This window comes from Leucoraja erinacea, chromosome 26, assembly GCF_028641065.1.
Source record: "Leucoraja erinacea ecotype New England chromosome 26, Leri_hhj_1, whole genome shotgun sequence".
Classification (NCBI taxonomy): domain Eukaryota; kingdom Metazoa; phylum Chordata; class Chondrichthyes; order Rajiformes; family Rajidae; genus Leucoraja; species Leucoraja erinaceus.
The window spans coordinates 14,097,264-14,110,634 of record NC_073402.1 but is presented as its reverse complement, the minus strand read 5'-3'; the positions used below and the strand labels follow the sequence as shown (position 1 = coordinate 14,110,634).

The window sequence follows — 13,371 nt, the reverse complement described above, 5'->3', positions numbered from 1 at the left end:
GAGAAGGAATGGGTGATGTTTTGGGTCGAGACCCTTCTTCAGTCTTACTCCAGCATTTTGTGTCAACCTTCAGTTTAAACCAGCATCTGCAGTTCCTTCCTACAACATTCTTGAGAACTTGGTGGTGCTGGTCAGGCAGGTTTCCTGGAAAATTGGATATTACTCCCATTAAAACACAAGCATACTTTTAATTCACTTTATTTAAGATGTTACACAGTAAATAGCAAATAGTCGAGTGTACCAGCGAAGTATATTGGAAATATGGGAATTGGGGCACCCACAAATTTTGAGGGAATAAGGTATGGGGCCCCTATTGTGTTTAGTTTAATTTAAGTTCTCGGAGCAGAATTAAGTCATTTAGCCTATCAAGTCTACTCCGCCATTCAATCATAGCTGATCTACACCATCCGATTCTCCTGCCTTCGGCCAATAACCCCTGGCACACTTACTAATCTGTTTAGTGTATTGTCATGTGCACCGAGGTACAGTGAAAAGCTTTTGTTGCATGCTAACCAGTTGGCGGAAAAACAATACACAATTACATTCGAGCCATTTACAATGTACAGATAAAGGGAATAGTGTGAATAACGTTTAGTGTAAGATAAAGTCCAATAAAGTCAGATCAAAAATAATCTGAGGGTCTCCAATGAGGTAGATAGTAGCTCAGGACTGCTCTCTAGTTGTTGGAAGGAAGGTTCCAAGGAAGGGATGTTGGTTTGTGTGATGGTCTTGGCTGCATCCGCAGTTCTTTGCAATTTCTTGCAGTCTTGGATGGAGCTGTTGCCAAACCAAGCTGTGATGCATCCCAATAAAATGCTTTCTACGATGCATCTGTAGAAGTTGGTGAGAGTTGTTGGGGATTGCAGAAATTGTATTGCAGATTATAGGTGGAAGCTCAAAGCTCAGTTTTAGCAGAGACTGGAGTGTGTGTGTGTGTGTGTGTGTGTGTGTGTGTGTGTGTGTGTGTGTGTGTGTGTGTGTGTGTGTGTGTGTGTGTGTGTGTGTGTGTGTGTGTGTGTGTGTGTGTGTGTGTGTGCGTGTGTGCGTGCGTGCGTGCGTGCGTGTGTGTGTGTGTGTGTGTGTGATCCTCAACTCCAGTTGCAAGATATTTTGTTTATTTGAAAGGGAATGGTTTAATTTGAATTAAAATTAGTCTCTGTGGACATTGTGAGCAGCTCATTTAAGGTTGAGCAATGTATCCAAATAGGGACTAAACATTGAATATATTCAAATAATTTATTTCAGTGTGGTTTAAACAGAAACAGCTGCTATTTAACGATGATTTTCATATTCTTAAACATTTTAAAACCACAGCAAATTGCAGAAAGTAGATAAAAATCTGAATCTATCAACAGCCTTGTCCACAGAGGCAGCGAGTCATTTTGACATGTTCCTCCGGCGTAATGATGAAAAATATAATCAATGCTCTGAAGCAGATACTGTCCCACTATTCCATCTATTAAATAGGAATGGTTTGGATTTCTCTCAAAGAATCACGTAACATTGTGCACACAAACCATTTTACAACTTCACTTTATTTCCCTGTAAATACACAAATGCTGGTGAATATGTGTATTCACAGGTCTCTGCCGCTGCAAGCGCTGTAAGGCAGCAACTCTACCGTTATGCCACTGTGCCTTTATTCCCTTTATTACGTGTGCACACTGCGCAAGGTTTGGTTTTATGGTCTTTCCGCTGACTGGTTCGCAAGTGTGTTAGGACTCATCTGAAGCTTAAATACCAGAGCTTCACAGGATTCTCTCTCTTCTTCGTCAACCCTGACTTGTGAGCAGCCTGCTGGTGTGAGCTGAGGAAGGCCTGGCCACATGGCATAGAACTGTGTACTTTCAACATTACTTGTTAACAAATATTGAATTGGGACGGATAAGGGCTGACCTTAGTGTTTTCGGGTATTTTGTTTCAGGGTTATATCTCTTTAGGCAGGTTTTAGAGTCTCTGGTTCGACGGTCCATTACGTGGCTGGCTGGAGCACTGTTTAATTGTTTGTTAGTCCATCCATATCCCTGACTGGGTTGTTTGAATCGGGCTTGGGTTTTGTGTTCCATTGAAAAATTAAAACTATTTTTGAACTTGAACCTGGTTTTTGAATTATGTTACGCGGCTCAGAAGTACCTGCATTCGGGAGTCGTAACAGCAAGCAACAAAAGCTTTTCACTGTACCTCGGTACACGTGACAATAAACTTAAGTAAATGAAATCTTGTGAAGGAAACCAAGGTGCGGAATAAAAATAATCAATATGAAATGAAAGTTGAAACGGTAAGATGGTGATCATAACAAAGGCGGTAACTGTCGGCAGATAATGGACAGCTTTGCTGGACAAAGTGGAGTCAACAAACATATGTGACAGTGGGACCTTGGAGACCTGGCAGCACAGTGGCACAGCTGTAGAGCTGCTGCCTCACAACACCAGATTCCCCAGTTCGATCCTGACTGCAGGCGCTGAGAACAGTTCAAACACAGGTGGGATGTTATATTTATCTGAAATTGTCTAAATCCAATTGGAAAAAATGCAGTAGCAACAAAATCAATTAAATTGAAAATTTGATTGCAGCTGGCACTGCCAAAATGCATGTCGGGGGGGAAAGGCCAGAACGGGGTACTGAATTTGGATGATCAGCAATGATCATATTGAATGACCGTGCTGATTCGAAGGGCCGAATGGTCTATTCTAAGTTTCTATAGTTTCCGAAAACATGCTCAACACCATAAAAACATCATTAGAGCCTAGAATTGGAAAGCTCGACATTCGTTGGATCTAATTAGAACAAGTTGGCCAAAGAAAAAGGACACCATGATGAGCTTCGGATTCCATGGGGCAAAGAAAAATTGTCAGCTAGGGGCCCACCCAATTGCTTCAAACCACCTTTAATGGAAAAACTGCAGGCTAAAGAAGGCTTGTGTCCAAAGTTACAGCTTCACTATCTAAGATCACAAGGAAAGGTCGCTCAGAATGACGACCAGAGATCATCGGCTTTAATCTTGATAGTAAATTAAAACAGAGAAAAAATTGAAGTAGAATAGAGTTTAGCACCAGTCTAAACATTTAACATAAGTACTACTGCAACATAATCAATCATCCTGCCCTCCCAACATTTTCAAACACTCAAATCTCAAATGTATTTGCCAAATCAGAAACCTAGATTTGTCAGTGGACTTCACTGGTACAACTGACAGAATTTGGCTTGCAGGTTTCTGGGATCCAAAACTAGAATGACAAAAATAATTATTTTTGAAAATTTAAAAACCTATTAGAAAAGTTCTATTTAATGCTCTTTGACCTAAATTTAAATTAAAGTAACCATAAGATCTCAAGCAGAAATAAAAATGTGTTACAATTTAAAGCCAGTTTTTGTTGCGCTTAATTCCCATCAATCCTTACCTTATTGAATTAACTTTGATAAATGGTACAAAGTTTGCAATAGTCAGCAATACTTTGTCCCATTTATGGAAGCCTATAATTTGCCACTATTTAGCAGAGACTTTATTCTTGGTTAAAAACAACTCGTTTCAAATTAGCACTACGAATGAGTTTTAATTTAAAAAGACGACCAAAATACAGAATCCACCATTTCAAAACAAGCATTTAGCCTACACAATTTAACATGCTTCTACAATGACTCAAAAGATACATGGAGCATACTTTCTAGAGGTTTAATGGCACTTCAGTGTACATTTGAAGTACTGGGAAAAGATGCCTATTTGCACTATCACTTGCTTGACATAATTCAACATTCACAATGTGCCAGCGTGAATTGTTACAGTTTACAAAGTTTAGTCAATACACAAATCTGAATAGGCATAAAATGCAACTTCGCCACCAACTAAAAAAAAACGCATTTATGAAGAGTTTCCATCTAAAGGAGACTATCTGGAATGCACACTAAAGGAGAGCTATAAATTTTAGTATCTAGGCTTCTTGTTAGCTGTTTCATATTCTTCTCTCGCTCTATTAAAATTGGGACCAGTAGGCCCCATAGGACGTGGGGGCTGAGCATTCATTGGACCTGGTGTCCCCTGTCCAAAGCGGTCATTACGCTATTGGAAGTTCATCACACATGGTAGCAATCAAAGTCCATACAAGTTGCACATTACAAAGTGAGGAAAATGTGTAACATTTAGGTCAGGGAAGGCATCCGTAGTCAACGTTCGTCGATTACAACCAGGAATGGGGCGATCCACAGGTACCAGGCACATAAAAAGAAAAAAGAGGGCAAGTTGTTCATTAGTTTACCAACCAGCACATGGAGGAATCCATGGTGGGTATAATCCTCCCATGACTTGTGACAGCTTAAGAACAATGGCTATTCTGCTTTCAGTGCAAACAAATTACTAACAAGAATAGGAATGCAGTGTCATGTGCACAAAAAAGGATTTGGGCTTAGAACTTCTCATTACCATTGCAATCTCAGCATTGAATCTGTCAGAGATGCAGTGTTTAACACTTCAAGTTAAATAGCCATAGGCCTCAATCGAAGTCACAAGTAACCACCGACTTATTCCCACCTATTTCCCCTTTAACACAATCTGACTAACAAGCCAGTATTGTAGTACTGAAGAGTTGTTGAGTACAAATAATTTTGTTTCAGTAAAAAACTGTTTACTATTATGGCATGATAGTTCTCACAACAGATTGAAAATTCAATCTGATCAGTTGCCTTTAAAACTGTTGGAAGAGAAAATTATATAAAATTCAAAATGTATTAGTCCACAATCTACCATCACAATACAACACAAGTACTACAACACTGGATCATTGTTACCATTCAGGATTACCAGAATAAATTGAGTATACTGCAGAGAATACACAGTTAGTCCATAACTCAATTTTCGATTTAAAATGCCTCATCAAATTTACCACTTGCACCAAACACCTCAAACATTTGGAGGGTAGGGCACACAGGTTTGCCACGACGCATGGCTTGATGTTGTGCTAGAGGACACTCAACAGCCTCTTTCAATTTATTTCATGGGGCAACATCACACTGCAGGCCAACTAAGTGCTGGCATATTCTGCTAAAACAATTGTCATCCAATGCAAGACTGAGGGCTTTGAAGTAACCAAAGAAATAACACTGAAACATGAGTTAATCCAAGATTAAACCATTTGGAATTGGAAGGACATTTCAGGAACAGCCTCTTAAATCAAATTATGAATAAACTTCCGCTCGCCCCCACACCCCATCTTCCCATGTGACCCAGTGTTTCCACTTAAAAGTAATAAACCCATCCACTGCATGTTTTCACTATGCAAGACCTAGCAAGTCAGGACAAGTAATTTTAAGATGCAGGGAAATACTATTTACTAGCTGCAGTTGAACAGTTACAGGTGCCATGGGATCGCTGATTTTTCCTCATGTGGACTGTGTATCTATGCAATTTAAAGTGGAGTTACTGCAATCACAATTCTTTATTCACTTATTTTAATATTGCAGTTTGTCGTAAACTGGAACCACATGTTCAATGTTTATGTATATAATAGTGGCTGCAGATGCCGGAACATTTGGACAGGAAATCAGAAGTTTATATCCTGTAGAACAAGAAACCTAAATTGCAAACTGGATAGAGCAAGACAATCCTCCTTCTGCATCAGAACAATTGCAACTACTAACACCACTTGTAACCTCTGAAATAACCCACTAACCAATCGGAAGACACTATGGGAATATTTTCATTTCTAACATGAATGCAAGCATTTGAGCCATTGCTATTCTCTAGTACCTATATGGGAAATTGAAATTGACACATTTTCCCAGCATACCTAATTTGGCATGCTTGTCCCAACCACACAAACCATCAATTCTACATTCAAGTTCTAAAAACCCGAACTTTGGTAATACGTCAGCTGATCTGGTAATTTAAATGTATTTCTACTAGATTGAATTTACAAACTTCTGCCCCACAATCACATCAAACTTGCAAGCATGTAATGACTATGCTATGTTTGGCATAGCCAAACTTTTTGGCATGGCAATTAGATCCTGTGATCAATTATTAAGATGCAAAACTGATTAAAATCAACTTGTGTAATGTTCATTAACATGTCACATGTAATTCCATTTAAAAAAACCAAGTTGAATCCACCCAATGCCAAGTCCAGACTATGTTACTCAGCTCCTAACAGAGCCTTATTCAAGCAGTTTCTAAGTTTGCCATTTTGTGTTGTTTCAATAATGACAAGATAAGCAGATGGACACCACAAGGACCTTAGTTTAAATTGCAAAGTATCCATTACAATTTTCCCCAGGCTGTCATCATACCAAATACCCACTCATTTCACTCTACAATCAGACCATACATTCAAGCATTCACTCTGAACCACAGTATGCTTTACCCCTGCCATGTCACCGGTGTTTGCACTGGCGCTCATCATCTGTCCAGGCATCGCACTGGGTCCTCCAGGACTACTCAATGTACTGTGACCTTCATAGGCCATTGCTGCCATTGGTGGGAAGCTTTGGTTTGCAGCAGTATATTGTTCTGAAATGTGAAACAATGAGAAATTAGCAATAATGAACACTTTTGTCATTCATTTACACAACACCATATACCATTTGTCCTCACTGTTCCCATTATGTAAAATTAAAAAACTTCATTTCAATTAATACGCCATAACCTCCTACGGGTTAGATGCTTTAACACATGATCCACCACATTACAGTCCAGAGTTCCATGCACAACCATGGCACCACACTATAGTCCAGAGCTCCATGCATTATCATGGCACAGCACCCACTTGAACTCCAATTTTTTATGTAATTGTCAATATTCCATTAGTCTCGATTTTGTGTTCACCCACAGGCTTCTAGTTATGTTTACGTGGACTCACACCCTCCCAGATACCACCGTCTCCAGGGACTGTTACTACTGTTAAATAATTTACATGGTCACAATCATCTACATTGTTATCCAGTCATCAGTTTTACCTGCAAGGGTCATCTTTGTAATGCAATTCTTTATCCACACTGTTCTCAAAAGCAACCCACAACATTTGTGACCCATTTCCAATGAATATAGTCTACAATATCCACTGTATCACTTGCCATTATTTTCACAGGCACCTTCAATACAGCCAATATACAACCAGTAACAATTGTTGTTTAGGAGATCAAAAAAAAGCAAGATTGAAACCATAGCAAATTCAAGTATTTAAAATATTTCGGAAAAATATGCATTTACCTGCCATTCCTGCAGCCATACGCATTTCACGCTCTCTCTAAAAAGTAAAAAAATGTTAATTCATTAGAAATCAGAACCTACAATTTGCAAGTGCTTCAAGCAAGAGCTGTCCATGCCAAGTCCCAGCGAAATTTGAAATCCACACCTTTCTGCAAAAACAGTTGAAGTTAGCAACATTAATTTAGAATAGCCAGATATCAAAAAATGGAAGATTCCCTTGCACAAGTATAGACAAGTACCTTTTGTATGTTTTACCTACTTGTCATTGCCAGACAACACCCAGATACAGAGATACAGATAAACACCAGTCCTATACAATTGCATTGCAAGATACAAAGCCAGACAATACAAGTTTAAAACAAAGGCACAAGCTGAGTTTCACTTGGCAGTACTGATAAGTCTTATTAAATATAGTCCAATTCCACCACAGCATGCAATCACTGGAGATTTCAGCTGTACAGTCAGGACATAAGCATCAAATCATCAAGTCTATATTGCGATCATAACTAAGTCAACAAATATGAAAGTGTCAGCTCACAAGCCTTCGTACAAGCACGACGGTCCACAAAATTGGAGCAAATTAGAATATGGGTACTCATCTATACATATGTATCCATCCAAAACGGTGCACAATAGCGCTACAATTTTAGGGGCTCCTTACCCACCGTTCGCCTGGGGTGTGTCGTAACAAGTTTTGCTCGATTTTATAAAGTATCTCCCTTTATAAACATCAATTTACTTTATGTCGTAAACGGCACTACGCTCCCACTTGCCGGCCCCCTCAGCCGCGGTTGCGCAATTGGGGCAAGGTTGCCCGTATCCGCACGTGCGCAGTGTGTACTTGACTGGCGTCACAACGGGGACCAAATGGGTTGTCACAATGGGTCGGCTAGTCACATTATAATAAGCAAAGGACCTCAGAACATTGGGTGCTTCAGTGCCAAACAAATTCAGGTGGGCGGTGCCAAGAGACTTGAGGGCATAAATACGTGCAACCTCATTTTGTCCAGCTTCTGGTACAATCTGGTCCAAACTAGTACTCGGAAAAAAGGTGTAACCTGGTTCAAGAGATTCAAAGAGTAACCTTTCAACAAATGAAATCTGAAGCATCTGTTTTTGTTGTGCAAATGTCAAGATATTTCATTCATACCGTCACCGTAAATTAAACTAATGTTATAACTAACATTTCCAGACATGAAGCAGCTAAAATTTGAGGCTGGGTTTTTCATGTCATTCTCATTTCAAGCATCACAAGCCTCTTCCCAAATAAGTGCTGGTGTAATCTTAGGCACAAGATACCCAATCATTACATATTGCATTAGAACAATTTCCTCAAGCCAAAACACCCATTTAAGGAAACTCACAGGATCCATGTAACCCATGCGGAAGTTCTCCTCCCTCTGGCGCCTTATCATCTCCTCTTTTTCCCTTTGTCGTATCAACATTTCCTCCTCTCGTCTGCGACGCTCTTCCTCTTGCCTGGATAATGCAGAAACCACGGTAAAATTTTAACAACATAATAAGCTTTAACACATATGCCACAGTATTCTCATGTTAGAGAAATTTCACATGGTCTTAATTCTCACCTCAATTCAAGCTGTTTACGCTTTTGAACTTCTTGGCTGTGGAGCTCCTCCATGCGCCTCAGCTCTTCTTGGCGTCGCATAAGATCTGGAGTAATTTTTCACAACAGAAACAAATCAACTAGCGAAGTAAGTTCACCAAATTTGTGCAGATCACTAAATTCCGTTTGACTGCACAAATTGATTACAAAATCCAACAATCACAAATGCTATCATTTGCATAATAAACATAAAATTCAACAGAATAACAATTCATCGTAGCTATTTTCATACAAGGCAATTTGTAACTTCATGTTGCAGTCTCAGATACTGTTGAAATGACTCTTAACATACCCTGCCTCAACAACATTGCCTGATGTTCATGGTATGCATCTTCCATCTCATTTTCCAACTTATCCCTGGCCTCTCTCATGTTCTTTTCTACTTGTTCTCTCTGTTGTTTTTCCATTTCATCAAGTGACTTCCATCTCTGGGAATATTCAAACTCAAATGTTCCATGCTGAGCAAAACGAGGAGGATGCTCTCTCTCTCTGAAAGCAAAGGAGGCACAACTTTGACCTCAATTAGTCTAATAATTCCACTATTTCAAATAAATAAAATCTGCAGACTTAATGCATCAAGGCAAATACGGTGATGTTACAAAATTAGAATCACTCGTTTTCCACTTGAATGTTTTAAAAATATTCTAAAACTCACTTCTGATACATTGGGTTCCTTTGGGCAAGCTTTTCTGGAAGGCCATCTTCATCATCATACTGTTCCATTGGTTCCACAATTACAGGACGAGGAGATCTACAAGGCAATAAATAAAATTTGACAGCTGTGTTCTCTTCCAGGGCTACATTTATGAATCCCCATTCTTATTGAGCTCTTGATGAAATATTGAAAGTCAGTTATAATTAAAGCCCCGTACTGATATTTTCGTCAGTAAATGTAATGCAACTACATAAAATGAGAAACCCTCATGCTTAATTATATATCTGCTCATGAACTACAATATTGTTCAAGAAACATTTGAAACTGAATTTTAAAAAGCAACCAGGTAAGTTTTTTTTCCAAAAACTCTTACGCTGTTAAGAGGAACACTCCATCACTGCATCGGTCAAGTGCCTTCCGCGCAGCCGGTTTTGTAGCAAATTCAACTATTCCTTTGCCTGTTGATCTGCCACGATCATCTACGATTACAATAGCTCTCTCCACTTGACCAAATTGGGAGAAAGCTTCCTCCAGCAATTCATTTGAGACATAAGGAGAGAGATTGCGGACAGTCAGTGCAGCAGAATGTGTGGCAAAACGGATACGAAGTGGTCGGCCTCTCATAGGCGTATCATCAAGTTCGGCTTTGGCTATTTCAGCCAAAGTTCTACTTTCCTTAAAAGAAAGAAAGACAAAAACTTTGAAAACCACAAATCTAAGTTTAGTTTAAACTGCCAAAAAAAGCACACCAAACTAAAATAAACCACAAAACATGCAAAATGGTGCTTTTTGATGCAAATATTTAAACAATTAATAGAAATGCTATATTTAAGAGGGAGTTAGATGTGGCCCTTGTGGCTAAAGGGATCGGGGGTATGGAGAGAATGCAGGTACGGGGTACTGAGTTGGATGATCAGCCATGATCATATTGAATGGCAGTGCAGGCTCGAAGGTCCGAATGGCCTACTCCCGCACCTATTTTTTTATGTAAAATCGACACCTCATATGCACACACGATTTTTGGTGAGCTGAACCATTCCATTAACTGAGAAATTATCTTTATCCAACGCCGCGTGCACAAGTGGCAGGAAATGCAAGTACAAAGGACATACGAGTGCAGAAAACCCACAAAATCCGATTGCCTGCAGTGCGCATTTAGGAAATTGTATTACAGATTCTCCTCTCACCGCCAGTCAAACTTCGCAAATCAACTACTGCCTCACAATATCAGCCACCCACAGGCAACCCTGGCCACTGGCACCGCCTGGGTGGAGTTAAAATATTTTTTATGCATGAGCGTGTTGCCCCTGGCGGCCGCTGTTCCTTCCCACAAACCAAATCTGTGCAGATTGCTGGGTTAACTGGTCATTGGGGAGATTTCTAGCGTGTCTGGATACGTGCAAGAACGGGGGGGGGGGGGGGGGGGGGGAGTGTTAATAGAATATTCCAATAACTGGGCTGTCTGCCACTTCCACGATAAGGAAAGTACCCCATGAGCGTTAACACTAACCCCATAAAGGAGAGATTGAGGTGGGGGATATTGACGAGATCAAAGTAAAATGTCTGCTAGGATCAACTGTACCAACAATGGAACAATGAAATTCCTACTTGCAGCACATTGTACATAAAGATTGACACAAAATACTGGAGTAACTCAATGAGACACAATATCTCCCGAGAGAAGGAATGGGTGACGTTTCTACTACGACCGGAAACGCCACCCATTCCTTCTCTCCAGAAATGCTGCCCGTCCGCTGAGTTACTCCAGCATTACGTGTCTATCTTCGGTTTAAAACCAGAATCTGCAGTTTATTCTCGCATACTGCACACATATATACACATTACTATAATTATGAAATAAAAAACTAAACCCACAATGTAGGTGCAGAATAATGACAGAATTGAGTAACTGCGACTGCATGCACGCCCCCGCGATTGGGAAACGTTCCTGCGCGTTCACGCGACACACCCCGAGCCGGGGGCGCGCCTGCTGCGGCCTAGCTGCCCGCGGCCGCCAGGTGGCTGGGCCAAACTCACCAGGCGGATGAAGCCGAAGCCTTTGCCTTTGTTGATGAAAACCTCGCCGGGTTCGCCATATTTCTGGAAGAGCCTCTTGAAGTCGTCCTCGGTGATGTCGCCGGGCAGGTTGCCCACGAAAAGGCGGCAGCGCTGGGTGTAGGTCTTCTCGCCGGGCTTGCGGAGCAGCGAGAGCTGGGCCCGCAGCACCTCCTGCGCCTGCCGCATTTCGCCCTCGGTCGGCTTGGTGTCGCGGGGCTGGCGGTTCTGGTTGTCGGTCCCTTGGTAGGACGGCTTGCCCTCGCCGCCGCCCCCGCCTCTAGCCCCGGCCGCCGCCACCGCTGGGGGCTGGGCGGGCGCCGCGTCGCCGTTCTTCTTGTCGGGCTCCTGAGGCTTCTGCGAGGCCTGCGCCGGCGACTTCTGAGGCGGGGTCTGCGTGGGGGCCGCCGCCGTCACCGTCGCTGCCGTCCCCGCCGCCTGGCTCTGCGCGGAAGGCGCCGGCTGCTGCTTCAGGGCCTCGGCCACGTTTCCCGCTCCGTTCGGGCGGGTGGGGATATTCACATTGTTGCGGTTGCCGCCGCCACCGCCGCGGAACGGAGGGCTCATGCCGCCGCGCCTCTGGAATCCCGTGCGGTTCCTGAAACGATCCCGAGACATTTCCTCTCCGTGGATGTTTTTTCTTTAAAAAGAAAAAAAACACCAGCGTTTGCGCGCGAGCGTTATTTTTTTTTCCCCCCCACCCCACAACGTTTCTTTCAAACCGGCTGCAAAGGTCAACGTGGAGAAGTGCGCAAAATGGCGCCCGGTAGGCGCCGAGGCGGGAGCGGGCTCCTTATATACTGCCCTAATGTCCCGCCCCTGCCGGCGGCCCATTGGGGGGCCGCTACGACGACGCGCGGCGGACCTGACAGCTGATTGGCGATAGTACATGTCCATCAGCGATACCGCTCCAATAATGTCCGCCGCCGGCCAATCAGCTTGCACCGCCTCGCAGACAAAGGAGCGCTTCTTTGGTGGCGGTGGAGGAGGGAGCCGTGTGCCTGGGGGGTTGTTTAGCAATGGAGGCCTTGTCCCTGACACACATACACACCACACCGAACTCCCCCTTCACTGACACACTGGAGATCGCGTCTGACTCCGAGCTGGCAAACCATTTAACCATCCGTTATGTATATACACTTTTACCCATCTAATTCTCTCATATTCGGTTAATATATTTTTAATAAATAATCATTTATCAATTAATATTGAAGAGTACAAACTTAAAAGTGGCCCTTGATTCGCTTCAAAGATTGTTCTATGAATTTTTGTTTTAATGAATTTCAAATTATAATTGTTCTGGTTTGAATCCTCAGTTATATAAAAGTATTCCTGTGTTACGTATAAGCCTTTTTAAAAATATAGTTTTGATCCTACTTTTTTTTATCGTCACCTTTGTAAGCTTCAGTTCAAGTTTTCCCGCTGATTGCTGTTAGTTGGAGAATTAGTTTTGTGTCATTTGTGCCTTAACAACACATTTTTACAGGTATCAATGCTGAATAGTCTGTGTGTGGCCTTGTCACCAGCATTTTTTTTTAAAGGCCTATATTTGGCAGCACTCATTGAATGGCAGAATTTTAAGGCATATTAGGACACCATTTAACCCGAAATTAATTATCGAAGAACTATCTAGATATTCAAGATATTTTCCCTTGGATGTGCCATTTTCTCCCCTTTATATAGCTTTATGAAATTGACCTGAATTTATTTCTACCAATCTTTCAGGACTGCATTACAATTTACAACAACTTGTGGGCTAAGAAATGGTTCTGCTCATGCTCTCCTCTGGTGTTGTTGCCAATTCTTTTTAATTTACATCATCAGACTGCAGACACTTAT

General features: G+C 41.8%; 1 protein-coding gene across 3 annotated transcripts; it reads right to left on the bottom strand.

Annotated features, from left to right (window-relative positions):
- Positions 1-3,534: 3,534 nt before the first annotated feature.
- On the bottom strand, positions 3,535-12,294 carry LOC129709668 (splicing factor, proline- and glutamine-rich-like). 3 transcript variants are annotated; one of them, XM_055656169.1, is made up of 9 exons: positions 11,515-12,294; positions 9,851-10,152; positions 9,478-9,573; positions 9,115-9,332; positions 8,785-8,869; positions 8,563-8,677; positions 7,199-7,235; positions 6,354-6,499; positions 3,535-4,057 (listed from the first exon to the last, which is right to left on the bottom strand). In XM_055656169.1, the coding sequence occupies exons 1-9, from the start codon at positions 12,148-12,150 to the stop codon at positions 3,923-3,925; spliced, it is 1,770 nt and encodes a 589-aa protein (XP_055512144.1). In that variant the 5' UTR covers positions 12,151-12,294; the 3' UTR covers positions 3,535-3,922. The 3 variants fall into 3 exon arrangements, with proteins under 3 accessions (XP_055512144.1, XP_055512145.1, XP_055512146.1); XM_055656170.1 differs by having other exon boundaries at positions 9,115-9,311; XM_055656171.1 differs by having other exon boundaries at positions 3,966-4,057; positions 6,368-6,499.
- Positions 12,295-13,371: the final 1,077 nt, after the last annotated feature.